The 18,496-nt window shown below is 41.4% G+C and overlaps 1 protein-coding gene across 2 annotated transcripts in view; it reads left to right on the top strand.

The window, feature by feature from the left end:
* FAM193A (family with sequence similarity 193 member A) overlaps window positions 1-18,496 on the top strand; it is a 76,180-nt gene that overhangs the window by 23,562 nt on the left and 34,122 nt on the right. For both annotated transcript variants that reach the window (XM_038178240.2, XM_038178239.2), the window contains exons 2-7: window positions 5,737-5,802; window positions 8,692-8,937; window positions 11,212-11,378; window positions 11,658-11,825; window positions 15,039-15,273; window positions 18,197-18,321. In XM_038178240.2, coding sequence (XP_038034168.2) covers window positions 5,737-5,802; window positions 8,692-8,937; window positions 11,212-11,378; window positions 11,658-11,825; window positions 15,039-15,273; window positions 18,197-18,321 — 1,007 coding nt within the window. The remainder of the gene's footprint in view (window positions 1-5,736; window positions 5,803-8,691; window positions 8,938-11,211; window positions 11,379-11,657; window positions 11,826-15,038; window positions 15,274-18,196; window positions 18,322-18,496) is intronic.

The following is an 18,496-nucleotide window of genomic DNA, read 5'->3' as shown; positions in this document are numbered from 1 at the left end:
GGTTTCACTGCTGCATCACATTAAATCGTGATTATGCCTGTAGGTAGGAACCTCCAACCTCTTTGCTGCTGCCAGTCCAATATTTACCAATTTACAATTACTGCTTAGAAGCTGTTTGGAATTAAATCAGGATTTATTTTTGTCTAAAACAATAACAAACTCTGGTAGGTTCCTGAGTTCTGTGAGCAGTGCTGTGCCACTGATCCTAAAAGTCTGGGACACGCTGCTGATCACTTCCCTGCTTGGCTTTGGGCATGGTCACTTTATTTTCTGCATACTCCAGTGCTAGGAAGAAAACTCTTGTATTGAACCTTTTAAAAATATGGCTACACCCAGAAAATCTGTAGGAGCCTGCGTTCGTGTCACCAAAATCCCCCAGTCCAAGGTCAGTCTGGGCTGGGAGTTTCAAGACCATGGACAGGGACGGCTGCGGCAGGCGGAGGTGGGCTGTGTCACTGCAGCCTCTGCAGCTCCTGGCCCTGGCTGGAGTGCCAGTAAATATTCCCGACAGCTTCCCCTGGCCGAGGCAGTGGTGCTGGCATCTTCTCCCAGGGGATTCCTAAGTGCAGTCCTGGTTGATGGCTTGGCTGATTCCAGGACCTCCGTGCCCTGCTTCTTTCGGGTTCAGACTGCCCTCAATAACTTGGCTAAAATAAAGGCTGAATACACTGCCCCTTGTAGCCCACATCATGTTGTGCTTTATTAGGCTTGGGCGTTGTTTTGCTTTGGTTTTGCTCTGGGTGGGCTCTTGGAGGGCTTTTATGGTGTGCATGGAGGGGATCTGTCCAGGTTTTGGCAAAGAGCTTCGTCAGCAGGAAATCAGACCGTAAATCAGACCGTGCTTCGCTTTGTCTTCTGGGTGGGTACTTTCAGTATGAAAAAAATGATCCAAATACCAAAATACACGAAAGCACCTAGGGCAGAGTGATGGGACTGCCCAGTAGATGTGTTTCAGCCCTCGCATCCTCTGGAAAACTGCTCTACCAGCTAGGCATCACGTGGGCTTGGAAAAAGACTACCAAAGGGAGAAGTGTTGATGGTTGGATGTTCAGGATCAATGGTTAAAACAATGAAACACACAAAGAAACAAAATTCTTGCTGTCCTAGAGGCCAACGTGCTGCCCTGTCCCACAGGGCTTGGTACTGGGCAAGTGGGGAAGAGAACGATGGAGCACGTGTGGAGTGATCCTTCTGGAAAGGTACCATGAAAACTCTCAATAGCCCGGATAAACGATATGAGGCAGGCTCTCTCCTGCTGAACCTATTCCTCCTGGTGATTTTTTTATAATCATTCTTCGAGTTTCGACTTCCCTAGTGCCCTATCCTTAAATCAGCTGTGGGCACGGGGGCAGGAGCCTGAACGTCCACCTCCTGAAACCGCTGTCTTCTATCCCTTGGACCGACGGCACAAAGACATCTTTCTTCGTCTCCAGGACTCACGAAGGATTCCGGCAGCTTCATTCATCTGCCAGCAGCAGCAGCCCCGTGCCAGATTGAGCTGCGGCTGGCAGAGGAGCGCCGTGGCTCAGCCGCTGCCTGGAGAGCACACAAGGAAGAAGCCGGAGCGGCATCGGGCTGCTGGAGGGAGCAAGGGAAGGAGGGAGCTCTGCGGGTGGCTACACGTGGGGCTGCTCCCTCCCCGAGCTGGGAGGTGATACAGAGCATCCCCACGAGCTGGGGCAGGGGGGTTTGGCACAGCAGGTACAGGCGGGGGTGTAGGTAGCGTTGACCAGACCTCCCGAAGGTGTTTTTGGGGAGGGAGATGAGCAGGGTTAAGAGTGGTGGTTGTTTTTTTTAGTATTATGGCACATACAGAAAAATATGGGAATTAATTCAAGTGCTGTGGAGTCACCTTTGAGCATTGTGGAATAAAGTACAGCCTTCGCCTAACCTTCCTCTAGTCTGTGTCTTCCCTCTTGGGCTTGAGAAAGTCCATGTGACAGTGTCAGTGGGATGCTTTCTGTTTTCCCACAGGATAAACGTGATTAAATACCTTGCTTTTCCTGCATCACGTCTCTGGACTGCTGAGGGTTCAGTGACGATGACTTGAATTTAAGTCTGTTTCCTGTGCCTTTATTTTTCCTGAGCTTTTCATGAGACTCTCATCCCTCGCTTTCTTGGTGCTGCCGTGTGACATAACTGGCCTTCCATCGCGGGGCAGCTGGGTGTGTTTCCATCTCCTAACTCATCCCTCAGCCCGCTGCAGCTCCCGTGTTGATTGTGGCAGACCATTAGAGCAGCTCCTGACAGGCTTTGTTCGAGTGTGTGTGTCAGAATTGCTCGGCTGGGTCTTCAAGGTCATTCAGGTGACTTGAGAGCAGTGCTTGCAGCGAGGCTTCCCTCCTCCTTCGTGCTTTCTGGTGTGAATTACCCTGTGCTGAGGTAGTGTGCCTGCTTTCCAGAAAACTGGGGTTTTAAGGAGGCTGAATTAGTGTGGCAGCAGCTTGCAAGATCTCTTTTTTCAGTGTAAATAACATCTGTAGACAGAACAGACGATGATTTTTTCTAATTAACCTTCCGGTGCAGAGGGCATGCGCGGTTCCTCTTCTAGGGATCGTGACGGTCTGTTGCTGGCACTCACCTTCACAAAATAGCCTTTAAAAACCCCTGAAAATAGATGTTCAGGACTGTTTCAAAGAAAAAAAAACACCTCGGGGTTGTCCAGCAGTGACAGCTGCCTAGTTTGTCTCTTGCTTCACATTTACCCAGGGAATGGCAGCTGCTGACACACGGCCCAGTAACCAGATCCTGGGCGGCCCTCCTGCCTTTCCGCAGGCTCTTCAGGATGATGATGAACGTGGTGCTGCTGGCGAGCTGCAGCGGCTTGGGCGCTTCCTTGCTCCAAACTTCACACGGGGACAGTTTCCTTCATCTGCTTTGAGAGTTTAACCAATACTAAAAAAATAAACCAAACCCACCTCCTGCTCCTCTGGTGGCGGTGAGGTATAAAGCAAGCGTTTACACCCCGTTACTGCAGCTCTCCCATCACTGAGCTGCTTTATCCTGAACGTGACCCACTCCTGGTGGTTGGTTTGAGTTACCCATTTGCCTACGTGCCACCTTCCAGCAGGGCTGTGCTGTGAAACCTCCTCTGCTGCTTCCTCCGTAACGAAAGCTTTCGCTGGGAGAATGTCTTGAAGCTCTTCCGTAGTGAACACGAAGGAAAATAAATCTGGTGCTTGTGCCATGACCTTAGCTTGTTGGACCTTTATTTTAATGAGAATATTTTTCATTTAATTCCAACCTCACAGGCTCTCAGAGGCTGCCTACTCCTGTTCACAACCCCTGTGCCTTGAAAAAAAGATGTAGCTCAAGTTTTTAGATCTTTCCCTCATTTCCTTAAATTTTGAGAGACCATCTCATTGTATTTTTTTTCCTGTTTAAAACCAGGCAGTTTGCAGTTTGCTATTGTTTGGGCCCCATTTGGACTGCTCCTACGAGATTCCTCTAATTTTTCTCTGCTGTGCTGTTTGGCCATCTCCTTCCCTTGCCTGTCGTGTCAGTGGTGCCTTCCTCCCTGTTCCTGTCTCTTCAGTTCTTTTTTTGCATTTAAGTCTCACATGGTGCCTTAAATTTTATTGCCTACAGGCATTTTACTCTTGATGATTCCCTCTGCTTGTTTCTTCTCTTTTTAGCTCCTTGATGTTTGTTCCTGTTGAGATATTATGGTCACTGCTAAGTTTTGGTTATACTAATATTTTGAAACAAACAATGCAGAGTGCCTAGGATCAAGAGATGTAATGCTACTGACAAAAGAAAAGGCATCTTATTCCATGAAGCAGTCACTCCTGATAATCAGTAGTAATTCGTTGTGAAATGTTCTGGATAACAGAAACTTCCCAACGGTTTTATTTTCTTGTCGAATTTTTGAGTGCCTTAAGTGTGGTCGCTCAGCATCAGCATGTGAAAATACTATGGGTGATGCTTTTCTTATAATCAGTGTCTTGAATATAAGGAAGATAAATGTATTTCCTTAATGAAAAGGTTTTTGAGAGACTTGTCTTTTTTGAATTTTCTCAAAAACGGCTTTTAGAGCTGCAGCTACTGATTTCATTCTAAGCTTCGTAACTGGTTTCTTTCTTCTTGAAGGCACACACATCCCTCTGCCCAGTCAGCCTCCAGTACTGGAAGCCCGTTAATTGATGAAGAAGAGTTTTTGTTCAAAAAAATGTGTTTTTCCCCCTTTTTGGAAAGGGGAAAAAAATAAAGCAAACTTGATTTGATTTTTTTGCTCCCATTGTTCTAGATCTGAGGTGTCTAACTTGCATATCAGGAGGGTGTTTCTTCAATGCCCACTCTCCAAAGTTAGTTTTCTTATTTGTGTCTTCTCTAGTAATAATTTGACGCTTGTTTTATCCTCTACTTTGCCTTTGGAAAGTCCATCTGTAGACAGTAGCTTTGCAATGATGGGTCTGTAAACCAAGCAGCTGGAGCGGGTAGTCTGTGGATGAGTAGAGCTGAAGGACGCTCCTCTGTGCTGGGGGAGGCTTCACTTTGAGTTTCTGGTTTGTTAGCAGGGCAAAAATGTTTTCTGAAATCTGTAAATCTGACATGCAAGATATGTTATTTGTTTTTAAGTTAAATGGGCTAGTTGTTGTAGTCTTTAAAGCGGTCTTAAAAATATTAATATTAGACAGTAGGTAGAAAATTGGAGAAGAAACAGAGATTAGCACAAACAGAAGAGGTAGAATGAAGGTGGGAGCTCCATTATATCTGAAATTCAAGCGAGAAACCAGTGCTCAAGAACAGGGAGGATGGGGAATAAAAACACTTCCTCCCCCTCCCCTTTTTTTTGCTCAAGTGTGTTTACTTTAGACTCATAGAATCATAGAATATCCTGAGTTGGAAGGGACCCTTAAGGATCATCAAGTCCAACTCTTGACACCGCACAGGTCTACCCAAAAGTTCAGACCATGTGACTAAGTGCACAGTCCAATCTCTTCTTAAATTCAGTCAAGCTCGGTGCAGTGACCACTTCCCTGGGGAGCCTGTTCCAGTGTGCAACCACCCTCTCTGTCTTATTCTTCGAGGCAGCATGGTGTCGGATTCTTTGCCACTGTCGACTTCAATTCACACGCTTTCTTAACTTTACTCCTGTTCTAGTGTCGTCAAATAATACTGGATGAAAACACTTGGGGCTTGTGGAAGGTACTTCATCAGAGTCTGGTGTGGTTTCTGTAACACTTGTGGAAAAACAGGGTGCAGAAAAGGTCTTTGAGAGGTTTCTGTGTGAATCAAAGCTGGCCCAAATCACGGCCCAGCGGTGGGATAGCTGACTGCAGCTCCGTGGCTTGCTGTGGAAGAGTTCCTGGTTAACACAGCGTGCGTCCCTCAGCAGTATTGTATTCAGCTTTCTGAAGGAAGGGATCTTTGGTAATTGTCCCAAGTCACAATAGATGCTTAAAAGCAAAATGCAAGCAACCAAATACAGAAGGAAAAACTTAGTTTTGCTTATGGCTGATTTTCTGTATCAAGTCACTCTGATCAGAGCTGCACTGCTAATAAAACAGCTGTACTACAAAGGGTTAAAATACATAAATGGTTTTTTTTTGCATCTGTAGAACGTTATTGTCGAAGAAACGGGCTTTCCCATGTCTGCAATCAAACAATCAAGGAAATTTTAAAAGCTGTTTTATCAACCCTTAGCTTCAGGGGAAAGGTTCTGTTGTTTCTATTTCTATCTTTAATGCAGTTTTTAGCACAGAACTTGACCAGTGTCTTGTTATTTTTTTCCAGGTTTCGCTAAATGGTACACAGTTTACAGACAATTCTGTTGGATCGGAGTTCACAGGTGTTTCCCAGGTACGTGCAGTCAGATTTTGTGGGTATTATGGAAGCAGTCATAATATGGGAGAAGGAATCACAGTGACATATAGAGGAAGAATCAATAACAAGATCTAGGTTTTTTGTTTGCATGAAGGATTTGGCTAACTGAAGCCAGTTTCTTATAACTTCACTATTTGAGCTTTAAAAAGCAGTGCAAGTTACTATTTCTAAAGTGAAATTATATTATAATAAGCTTGAAATTGGACATGGATGTGAAAAAAGCTATGCAGTTTCATGGTAATAAAGTTATTCTTGGAAATAAATCTAAATACATAGCAGAGAGGCAGTTATTTCTGTTCCAGCTTGTCCTAGTTCCAACTTTCTTTTATGAATGTTATATCTGAACATGTTTCAGAGGGAAAAAGTGAGACTGGATGTTTTCTTGCAGAGATCCATCACACTTCTTTTGAAGCTTGACTAGTCAAAACCTCTTTTTTCAAAATGTACACTTTAACTCTGATTTTGCTAGAGACAAATACGTTTATATGACTTTAAGTGATTTCTGGGTTGGATTGGATTCAATTTCTGTTGTAACGAATGTTTGCTGCGTTCTTAATCTCATAAATAAGAAATGGCAATCCATAACTTAATTTTAGCACGACAGAGCTACAATAGATAGCTGTGATTCTTATCGTCTAGATCTTGTCGAGGTTTTAACTACCCTGTTTGAAATAAACTGCCTAGAGACAACAGCTACATAGGTGACCCCCTCGGTTTTCAGTCTTGAAGTCTGTGTTAAATATAGGCCCAGTTAGGAGACTGTGAGGATTTCCCTGAGTTGCTCCTGCTTTATTTGCCATTCTGTGTTTCGTTTGTTTAATGATGAAGTTCTAGAAGTCCTCACGATGTGGTTGGTGTTATGTGCTGAACTTTGCCTTTGCAAAAGAGCATGAGGTTGTTTTTTGTGAACTTGGACGTTCTTGTCCTCCACTTTGCTTCCTTGTTGGAAGATGTTCTGCAGCTGATGATGGTTATAAGGATTTGCCTTCAGAAAGGTTGGAAACATGTCTGCATTATACCAGCAAAGACTTGATCCTGGCATCAAAAGCATCCTTCAGGAAGGAAATGTTCAGGGCTAAGGGGGTGAACAGCCATGGTGGTCTGCTGTGTTTTGCAGACAGGGCTTAGGTGTCAGTATGAGGTATCAGCTCAGCCAGGAGCTGTGTCTAGCTTGAGAAATGCGTTCCTGCTTGAGCCATTCTGCCTTTAAGGAGGCAGAGCAAGTCTTCCCTTTTAAATGATGGACCTGAAAACCTTGAGTGACACCTGGAGAACTGTTTGTCTTGCCCTAGTGCTTAGATGTGAATACTTGAAATGGCATCAGTGAGGGAGGAGATGGCTTTTCTTACCAGATCTCTGACATTTCTCATGAATTTCTGAAAGATAAGAGATCTGGGGAGATGATTTCAATGTGTCTCTTATTAGTCCGGAGTTCTCAGTTCTTTCCATATTATTGAGTCAGTTTTAGAAACACAAACCACAAATCAACTTCATAACGCTGTGCTGGTTCTCTTCAGATGTCAACAACAGGGAATTCATTTGTTCTTCCTGTGAAGACACGAGGACAGTCAATTGTGTTACAGCTCGACTTAGTTCCTTGCCCTAGAGAACTGGTTTGATATGTGCTTGTGCAATATATGCCTACAGGATCTTTAAAGCAGTGTTGTGTTGGTGTTGAGCAGTATTTAGATGGATGCTTGAATGACTAAAATAAAATTTAAATATTTTGCCTTTCCTTTGAGAAAGAATGTGGCTGTTTTCTAATACCTAGTAAGAGGCCTACAGGAAAGCTGGAGGGCTGTTCCTTATCGGGTAGCATAGTGATAGGACAAGGAGTAATGGCTTTAAACTAAAAGAGGGTAGGTTTAGATTAGATATAAGGAAGAAACTCTTTCTTCAGAGGGTGGTGAGGCCCTGGAGCAGGCTGCCCAAAGGAGCTGTGGCTGCCCCATACCTGGAGGTGCTCAAGGCCAGGCTGGATGGGGCTTTGGGCAGCCTGGGCTGGTGGGAGGTGTCCCTGCCCATGGCAGGGGGCTAGAACTAGATGATTTTTAAGGTCCCTTCCAACCCAAACCATTTTACAACATTGAGGCTTGCAGAGAGGATATTAATCATTTAGGCAGGGCTAGTAGCTGTAGCATCAAACACATCTGAAATTCTGCCATTAAAAGATGTTTTGTTCCTTCAGTTACAACTTTGACTTCCTGTGAAGTTGTTCTTGCTTGGCTTGTGCTGCTTGACCTATTTTAGAGCATCAGTCGTGGTGAACAATCAGCATTTTGTGTCTAAACCATGATTTCATGCACAGTAGCATGAGAAGAGAAGTGAGATGAGAGATTTTTAATTGCCTTGGTCCTCATAAGTCAACAAGTTTGCTTTATTCAGTAGCTGATTGTGGATTTAAGGCCTCACTGATTTATTTTTTTTTGTTAAAAGCAAGCTAAGTTTCTGTTTTGCAACAAGCTTAGCTGAGAGTGTCTTTGTTTCAAGAAATACTGAACAGGAAGGTGACAGCAGACTTCAGAGCTGTTATTTGCCTGTTCACTTCTGAGAATGACAACAACAAAAGGAATTGTAAGATTCCTTTTTTACTTGATAGATTTTTTGCACTTAGGTTCCCCCTCTAAAATAATGCAACCTGTAGTTCATGTCCATTAAAAGCATTGCTCTCTTTAAATGGAATTTATTCATAATACCGATTTGGCAAACAATTGTTATTAAGACTGCAGTGTTTGATCTTGAGATACTTGAAATGTTTACCATTTACTAATGACTTAGATTTTCAGTTTGTTTTTAAATCTCAGAGTAACTTTTTCTGTTGTGTTCTCTGAATAACCAGTATGCTCTCAAAACCTTTTTTTGTAGACACCATTTACCTTTGGCTTGGGCCAAAGGGCACCATATACAACTGGCGAGCATTGTCTTCTTTGTAGAAGTGAACGAAAAGATACTTCGCTTTCAGAGAGCGGGATAAAAAATTCTAGCAAAACAGCACTTTCCACATCTCCAAAAGCAAACAATGTGCTGCATCTTCCACTGTGGGTGTGTCCAGACTGTAGACGAACAGTCGAAAAGGAGGAGAGGCATGCTACAATAGAGCAATCTCTTGTGGTGAGTTGAAGTAATTCATTTTGGTACACTAAGATGTTGTGCTACAATGCGCTGAATGCTGCTCTGTGCTTTGGAGCCACTTAAATTGTGAGTGCTTGGGAAGTATTTTAGGTGATCTCAAGTTAAACTGAACAGGCAGGTTGTTCCTTGCATTTGAAAAATGAGGAGGTCTGTTTGGGATTTTTGAATAGAGAAGGGTCTGTTGCTGTTCTTTTGCCCTTTGAATTTAGTGGATCTCATATTTGGTCATTTCCCCTTCTTGAATTTGGTTTCTTCGACTCGTACCAGTGCTACTTCATTCAATCCAGTGTTTTCCTATTCTGCCTGCTCACATGTACTTCCTCCCCTCTGTGGTCTATGAAGTAGACCAAGTTTTCCTTGTGCTTCCAGTGTGCTTGCTCTGTTCTTTCACGGTGCTTTGAGTCTCTGTTCTGTCACTGTCCCTTTCCTTTTTAATAAAGAAGCACTTTGCATAGTATGTGTGTAACAATCACTCATTTTTGTATCACTGCAGGCACTGATTAATGCGCGGTGTTAATATTCAAGCAATGGTTTTGTTGTTCCTTTTTCAATTAAGTGTGAAAAAGTATTTTGAAATGAGAACTCAACCTCAGTAAGAGCAGTGCTCATCCTAACAAACGAAGTTCTATGTCAGGTCCAGCCAGGCCCCATCAGAAGTGAACTGTAAGGCTCTGCTGAAGAACCAAATAATCACAACCGATCTGGGCAGCCTCAAACTTCCAATAATTGGAAGCGTTATAGATTCCAGCTGACATCTCTGTGTAGAGAGCTAACAGACTGTTCGCAAGCCTGCAGGCACATGCAGATCTTATTTCAGTAAACAATTCAGTGTGAAAAAATGATTGGCTTTGTATAGCATAGGTTGTGAAACTCATGCTAGCGGCTCAGTTAATCCTTGTTTTAATAAGGACGGTTTAAGAGTATATCACTTCTACTTAGTTATTGTTTACTGATATTCTTGCTATTAACAAGGGTTAACGAAATTAATCCGAAAAGATAACATTGAAGGGGATTATATCAACAGCCTGATGGTGAACACATTCTAGAGATGTCAAAATACAGCAGTCCTGAAGCACTTAATTGTTCAACTGAGTCAAAAGTTTTGACACATTGCATTAAAACTGAGCTCAGATAGTAAAGACATCATCCTAGGAAGGCAGGCAGGATTGGCTTCCTAAAATTCTTAAGTTATAAATACACCAGATCAAATCAAAATAGATGGTGTTTAGCAACTGTTGCCTTGTTTCAAGAGTGATTTTTCACAGCAAACAAAGTATCCAAGTCTGCAAGTTTAACTTAAAGTGGCTAAATGGATTAGGTGGCTAGTCAAATTGGGGAAAAAACGGGGGGAGGAGCTCAAAAATTCGTTAGCAGTCACTGCAGACCAGTGTGTAAGTGGCTTTATACAGATGTTTTCGTGCTCTGTCTTCTGTTGCTGTCATTACCTGGATGTTCTGACACTTGCATTGCTTCAGCACCATCCCCAGAAACTGCTCTTGTTGGCAGTAGGTGCGGGCAGGTTTGGTGTAACATCTGCCTGCATCCCGCTCCAGGATGTGGAGCGAAGCACAAAAAGCCCTCTGTCATTCTCCTGCTGTGGGAGAGGTTTCTGCCTGGCATCACAAACAACTGGTGGCAGCCCTGGGAGGTGCAGGAGGGGCAGCGTGCTGTACTAGGGTTGGAGCACAGAGGAGAAAGAAACTGGAGCCCAGAATACCAGCAGGCTGCAGAGAGAGGTCTGTCATCTGCTAGGGCTGAGCAGCACTGCACGCAGGAGGTGGGAAGCTGCTGGTACTGGGGTTTGGTGCTGACATCCATCATGGCACAGCACCGCGCCTTGCTGTTATAAACAAGGAGCCTGCATGCTTTCTGCTGGAATGGATTGTTAAACTGCAGAAGTCAAACACACTGTCAAGGAAGAGACGGAAGAGAGATGACTAGTTTATATGGTTAATCGTGGATGATGCAAGCTTCCCCTGAGCTTAGTTCATTGTTTATGCTGGAGAGCATAAAAGTGATAATTATAACCAACGTGCATCCATTATTAGAAATGGAACTCTATTTACATTACTGGCTTTCTCAGTCCATCTCGTGCATTTATTGGTCTTTTCAAAGATAAATTCTCTGTGCCTGGTGGTCTTCTCCCAAAATATATTCAGCACTAAGAATTGTCATATTATTTGCCTATCTATTAACATTCCACACTTGTACCTTACAAACCAAAGTTGCTACCAGTGTTTTTTTTCCTTTCAGAGCCAAGACTTCCTTTTGCACATGCCTCTTGGAAACAGTGGATCACAGCAGGAATCTGTAGGAGGAGGAAGGATAACTGTTGGTGCGCAGACGGTGCCTGCTGCAGATCTTAGCAATTCCTCTCCTTCAGACATAGCGTGCAACTGTGAGGCCTGTAATGAGCGCAGGTAGGAAATGAATTGAAACTCAGTAGCATAATGCCTGTAGCCAGACCTTCAGCAGTATTGTGTTTGTTATGTTTGTGAGCAGATGAGATGCGTGAACTACTTATCTGACAATAGTAGTGACTCTTATCTAGTTTTGTGATGTATTTTCACCACGTACTCTAGTTTTAGACATTTTTAGACACTTGAGGCTTTTCTTGAAGAGCATCTTCAGAATAGTAGGGATCGATACACCTATGTGATGTACACATTGACAGTAACTATTTTTGTCGTGATTTGCAGAGAAATTTCAGCAGAGACTGAACGTGAATCTCAGCAGCTTCAAAATTACTGGTCAGAAGTAAGATACATGGTTCGATGTATATATCGCCAAGCTGGGACCCCTTTGGCAGATGACCAAGACCAATCTTTGGTACCAGATAAAGAAGGAATGAAAGAGCTGGTGGATAGGTATGGCACTTTGAAAACTATATATTAATTACTGAGGGGATATTTTTTAATGAGTTCCAAATAACTTGGAGCACTGCTTTTTTTAATAAAATGTTATTTACCATCTCTAAGTCAGTTGATTTAGAATGGTTGCCTGTCCATTAGAATTAAAAGTCAGAAGAGTTTGCTGTACTTCACATGGGATTTTATACTTCTGTATGCTATTTGCAATAGGGATATTAATGGATAATCATGGAAGAATTCCAAGAATCTTATTCCTCAAAAGATATTGAGATGATTACTGTTAATAATAAGACCCTGTTTAGCTTTCCTCACGTGAGGATCTTACCTTGTTGAACAGACTTGATTTTATAATAGTCATAGCATGTTATAATGGTTGTAACATCTAGAAGGTGTTTTTGAGCTTTTCTAGGTATGAAGTCACAGATGTGCTTCATGAGCTTGCTGGTTATTTTTTTTTCCTTGTCAGAATATTATCGTTGTCCTTGAACATGCTGGAGCACTTCATTGTAGCTTCTATCCAGCTGAAAATGTGGGCAGAGAATAGGTTCTCTCAGTGTATGTACTTAATACATGAAGGTCTGACTGATCTAAACTGTAGCTTTTTAGCTTCAACAAGAAACTGCTTAATTCTGGCAAGGTAGAGAAACTTTTGAAAGGTAGTCACATAAAGCTATATTAGAAGGCTATAGTTCTGAATCAGTCTTAACAAGTAATTAAATGAGTTTTTTGCACTTCTGTTATATAAAAAATGAGTGTTTAGTTTTGAACGTGTTGTGTAACTGTGGAGTAATATAGTATGCCTTATTAGTCACACTTTGTTTATTCAAATTAAATGATCAAAACACACAACATAGGTTTTGAAATCAAAGATTCTTAAATACAGTCATGCTTTATTTAAATTAAGTGATCAAAGCATACAATATAGGTTTTGAAATCAAAGATTCTTAAATGTAGTGTGTAGGTAATTAAAACTGAATCACAGCTAAAATGATTGTTTATTTCTATACAGTTTCCCTTTAATGGAAAAACTTTGGAAATTTTAACACAAGCTGGGCAGCTTTCTTACATATGAGCCTTTCTCAAGAACTGTTCCTCACTGTTGAGAGATTATGAAAATGAAAAGGCAGAAACAGTGAAGGAAATGTTCAGTGTTAACATGATTTTGCATTCTTTGTGGTCTCCAAAATATGAAATAAAATTAGTATACTAGGCTTGTACAAACTGGATTTGTGCAGACATGCGTGACTTCAGTCTATGGTACTAAAATTTAACAGAACTAGTCAAAGTAGGTACTGAAAGGTATTTTTTCTTCCTTTCTAGAAAGGAAAAGGAAGAAAGAATGTCGGTAGTGTGCCAAGTATCATGCTGTGGCCAAGTAAATCTTTTTTTGAAAAGGCAAACTCTTTATTACTAACTTCACACTCAGCTCTGTTAGAGAGTGCTGGCAAGAAAAAAACCTGATCTGCTTTTTCTTGAAAAGAAGTAGTGGTGCCAAGTAGTGTCCCTATTGTATGCTGGTCACTTCATGACAGTGTGATAGCGCTCTATACCGAGGGAAGAGCAGGGATTAGGGACTAGTGGACTTGCACAAAGCTGTAAGTACTTAACTAATGCCTTTCTTCTTCCCCACTCCTCTGAGACAAATGCTTCCAGTCAATGCACAGGGCTTTGAATTGTACAGTTTCACTGTGAAGTGCTTCAAAGCAGCCGTCATGTTTTGGTAGAAAGCAGTGATGATGGCTGACTGAAACCCTGTTCTTGGGACTGAAGTGCCCACTGAGACTGAGTTATGAAGCCCTGCTGGGGGCTGGTGCCTAAACCATTCTGGGGGTTGGTGCCTAAACCATTCTGTTAGGTATTTGAGAGCTCTCAGTATGCAGCTGGGAAAGAGTGGTGATGGTGATGCTGATTTTGCTCTGTATGCCAGCTCAGGCTCGTGCATTGCCTTCTTCCACCAAGGAGCTATATCCTGATGCACACATCGCAGCCCTGGTTTGTTGGGCAGCCTTCGCACACTGCTTGGAGCTGCAGCAAAAGATTCTGGTGTGTGGGAACTCCACGTGCAGCAACCACAGCATCTGCCCAGGATCCACAGAAGAGTTTTTCCTTCTCTGTGAGGTGGTTCAAACCCACATTTCATTTCCAGAAGAGTATCAGACCTAGCCAGCTCTACACTGTCCTTCCCAGGAAGCCCTGACCCTCTCAGAAGCTGTGACTTTGAGTAGCTGCAACACTAACTGCTGCGTGGCTAAAAGGATGTGTAGAGGGCAGTATGTATCTGCAGCTTGAAGGTTAAACTGCTTCCCTCAGACAAATGACTACCAAATTCCGGTCTAGATTTTTAGTCTAGATTTAAAACAAGCCCCAAGAAAGCCACCACTCACTTCTGATGATTGTGGCTTAGGTGCTACTGAAGTAGTACCGTAAGCTGTGTTCTTAGAAGGACTCTTAAAATGGCCTTGTGAATCCCACACCCCTCTCTTCACTGACACAGCTTTAAAAAAAAGAGCAGTCATTGTAGAGAAGACCCCCAGCTTGGGGTAAGAAACTCTCAATGAAAGTGAGAATGATTTTGAGTGAGTGCCTTAAAAAATTGGGATTTGTGTGAAATGCCATTCTTTCAGTTGAATTTAACAACAGAAGGGTCCCTCAGAGCAGTGACAGAGCCCAGTCTGGTTAGTATGTGTTTACACATGGGCTGACTGCCTGATGAGTCAAGCTCCTCCAGTGGCTTGAAGTAAAGGATTGTCCTTCTGCATGTGTCAATTGAGCCCAGGTCTGGTTGTTCCAAATAGACACTTATTAGGGTCGTATGTAGGAGAAAGAATGAAGAAGTGGGAAAGAAGCATGTCTGTAGAATCTAGGTGCTTGTTGGGTTGTATACCAAATGAGTAAGGGTTTTTAGGCATGCCAAATGAGTAAGGGTTTTTAGTTCACAAGTTGCAGTGAAGTCCTGAGGTCCTAAATTAGTTTGTTCAGGGGCAAACATCCTTTGCTAGTCCTAGTCTGAAAGCTACACAGCAGCTGAGTTTCAGAGCAGTAGGGAACTGGGCTGTTCTCCCAAATCCAAGGTAGTTGTGTAAATCTTAATCACTGCTCCTTTTTAATAACAATAATAATTATCTATAACTGCTAAGTATTTTTAGGAGAGTGAAAATTGTTGATTATTTTCATGTAATTTTTTTTGTCGCAATTCTTCTAAAAATACAGGCTTTGTGAAAGAGATCCATATCAGCTTTACCAACGGTTGGAACAGCAAGCTAGAGAATATGTACTTGAAATGAAGGTTCGTCTGCTCAGACACTTGTCGCTGGGGTCTAAAGTTGCATCAACATTAGCAATACAAGGGCCACCCCAGGCACATCAGTTCATCTCACTCCTACTTGAAGAATACAGTGCACTCTGTCAGGCAGCATGCACAATCAGCGCCTTCCTAGTTACTCTGGTAAGATTGAAAAAACAACCAATATGCTCCAGCTTGCTAGGGGTAATGATAGTAGATATGTTCTGGGTTCTTTAAGAAATCAGCTGTGATTTGTAAAAATACTTGGATGCGGGGATATTCTGAAAATGTGGCTTTTGCTTTTCAGAACTGTAGGTTAGGCATCTCTTACAGTGAATCAATGAAATTAGCCTCTGTGAAAGAAGAGGTGCATTGCTGTTTGTAGTACTTATTCTGAAACTAGCCTTTAAGGCAATCTTCTACAAAATCTTAGGTAATTTCTTGGAAAATGGGTGAAACATTTGTTTCTCTTCAGTGATGTCTTGAAAAACACATTTGAAGGACACAGACTTGTGTGTAGCACTAACACATTGTTCTCATGTTCAATTTTTCTTTTCCTTTATAAACAAGAATGGATACTGGAAAAGATTATCTCTTCCCAGGAATTAATATGCAGCCTAATTGTTTCTAAAGTTTTTGTTCTCAAATCCCTTTTTTTGTCAGCTGATCATGCTGTCAGGTTTGGAATTGAATTGGCAAGTAGAAAATGAGCAATAGCCTTAAATCTGTTCTTGAGTAACTGTCCATCATGTGTGAGTCATACAGGAAACAAACTTGGTAGTTGTTTAAGGACTGAGGTTATTAATCCTGTTGTGTTCAGAACCTTTTTCTGTTCATCCTTTTCCATGACCATTTTCCTTTTTCTTCTTGTGTAAACTTTGCGCAAGCACGAACTTAGTCAAACTGGTCAATTTTTTTATTGCTGATTAGCTAAAATGACTGCCTGGGTACGTTAAGAAAGGGAAAGAGTGGGCAGTAACAAGATGACCACAGGTGAGAAAGATAAGGTGGAATGGAAACTGAATGTCATCACTGAGGTGGAGGCTGTTAGTGTGCAGAAAGTCAGGCATATCTGGTACTTTTCCTGTTGTCAGTAGTCTGTATTTGTTGTTGTCCATATCATCTTAGCAAGCTTTATCACCTAGATACAGATAAGAGGTCACTATATAACAACAGTGACAGATAAACTGCCACCTCCAGTTTTTTGGCTGCTTTTAAGTCATCAGCCGTAGGTGTTTGAGAGAAATACAAAGTAAAATACAATTCCTGTTGTGTTTAAAAAATAAATAAATGGCAAATAAGAAAACTCAAAGTGCCCTAGACTACTCTTAACCTTTTCTTCCTGCAGCCCAGTAAGTACTGAAAGCTTCATTTCTACTAAGCTATGACATTGAGAAGTTGAAATGTGAGACTTGGAAGTATAAGATACTTTTCTCTTGTCATACATTTGGTAGATTTATTAAGTGACCTTTTCATTAAATAGACTGGTATGTCACAGATTTCAGTACAGATAGCAGGGTGACTAGCCCTTTCAGTGTGCATGGTCATTTTCTCTGCAGATGCTAGCGCACTATAGAAGAATGAATCTTTTCACTTGAAATACACAAAAGGCAGTCAAGATCTTAAAACGTTTTTTACCGCAGCCTTCCTTTTAAAGGTTAAAACCTTTGCAAGTTGCTTGCTGTACAAAGACTTACAGTGCCTTGAATTTCTACCTACAAGGAGATAATTTCTCTGTGAAGTTATGACTGTCCCACCTTCCAAAGGAATCCGGCAAATGTGCAAAGTGAGGAGCAGGAACTAAAGCCTTTTGCCTTACCGAGGAAGGAAAGACTTTGCTGAAAGCAAGCTGGAGAGACTGGGAGCGGTATAGAAAAGCCCTTGAGTGTAGAGACCTCACTATAATGGTCTAGAAGGGAGAATTTACCTAGTATTTTTTGTGAGAAATACTGTTCTCTTCATAACCAGATACACAAGATTTTGTAGGTAACTGTTGACCATCTTGTTCACAGCATAATATAGAAATTGCATTGGTTATTCACCTTTTTCATTGTTGACCCTTGAGAAAGTATTAGCAATTCATAGAAATTCATTAGCAATTCATTAAATATTTTGAAGACGTAGCATTCAAAGTGAAAGAGTGCGTGTCTCTTGTGCAACTGGAAAAAAAATGCTACCTCTGCATAGTAACAATAAACCAAGTCCTTGATTATTTTCGAATACTGATACTCTACTACTTATGTCTGATGAATATGTATTAATTTTTAACTCACTATGTTTAACAAAACTTTGAAATTCTAAAATATTTCTGGTTACTCAAGGTTATGGTGCATAGGCTTCATCCCCTGGTCTGATGGTCAGAATGCTTGCATTTAATTTTGCTGTTTGAGGGAATCTGCTGTAGAAAACCTGTTTGCTCCTGTTGATACGGAAAAACCTAAGAACTCGGAAAAAACACATTGTACTTATCTTTGATTCTGATGTTTTGATAATAGACTTACGTTTTAGGCCTTGAAATTAAATACATTTGTATGTTAAGTAATCCTAAATAGAAGAACATTCTGCTTTTTAGAGAAGTGAGCAGTTGGTCTCTTGGCTATTTAGAAAACTTGCGTTTTTCAAAAAAGAAGTTGCACTTTGAGAAACCTCTCTACTTGATTAATGTCAATTTTGATGGCAAGCTATAATTTTTATTCCTATGTGTCTGTTACTGGATAAGTTCAAAGAACTGAAAAACAATCACAGATGAGACAACTTGACAAGAGAACCTGAGAATAACTGGTTCAGATCATAAGATACATATTTCAGTGCAGAGAGAAATAGGAGCTTTCAACAACACAGTCTTTCTTTTTTCATAATCCATGCTAATTTAGAAAAACAGAAAATGAAGCTGCATCTATTAAGTCATTAAATAACTGTTTCATAGTTTGAATATTAAAACTGAGTAATATGTGAGCTGAATAATGAAGCCTGTAGGCTGGTGGGTTTAATAGAAACTAGACTTAAAAGATTTTGTCTTGAGACAAAAGTATTCTTTATTTGTTTTATGACCTGAGCTTATTTCTGTTTATTTTTTTTATTATAGGAAAATGAACATTTGAAGAAATTTCAGGTGACGTGGGAATTGCACAATAAGCATCTGTTTGAAAATCTGGTATTTTCTGAGCCACTCCTGCAGAATAGCTTGCCAACGTTAGTGTCACAGCTAAGGTAGAGACTGCAACTTTTCTCCTTTAAATAAGAAAAGAGAGCAAAATCCATGTTTGCAACCACTGTGTTTATAAATAAAAAATTGCTCTGGTTGTCCAATTAAATAGGTAAAAAGTCTTGTCAATATGTTTGGAAAAGGGTCTTGTTGATGGAGCAGGCTGCTGTCATCACTTGC

Source organism: Anas platyrhynchos, chromosome 4 (genome assembly GCF_047663525.1).
Source record: "Anas platyrhynchos isolate ZD024472 breed Pekin duck chromosome 4, IASCAAS_PekinDuck_T2T, whole genome shotgun sequence".
NCBI classification, from domain to species: domain Eukaryota; kingdom Metazoa; phylum Chordata; class Aves; order Anseriformes; family Anatidae; genus Anas; species Anas platyrhynchos.
Note: the sequence above shows the minus strand (reverse complement) of the source record. Positions and strands in the feature narration are given on the sequence as shown.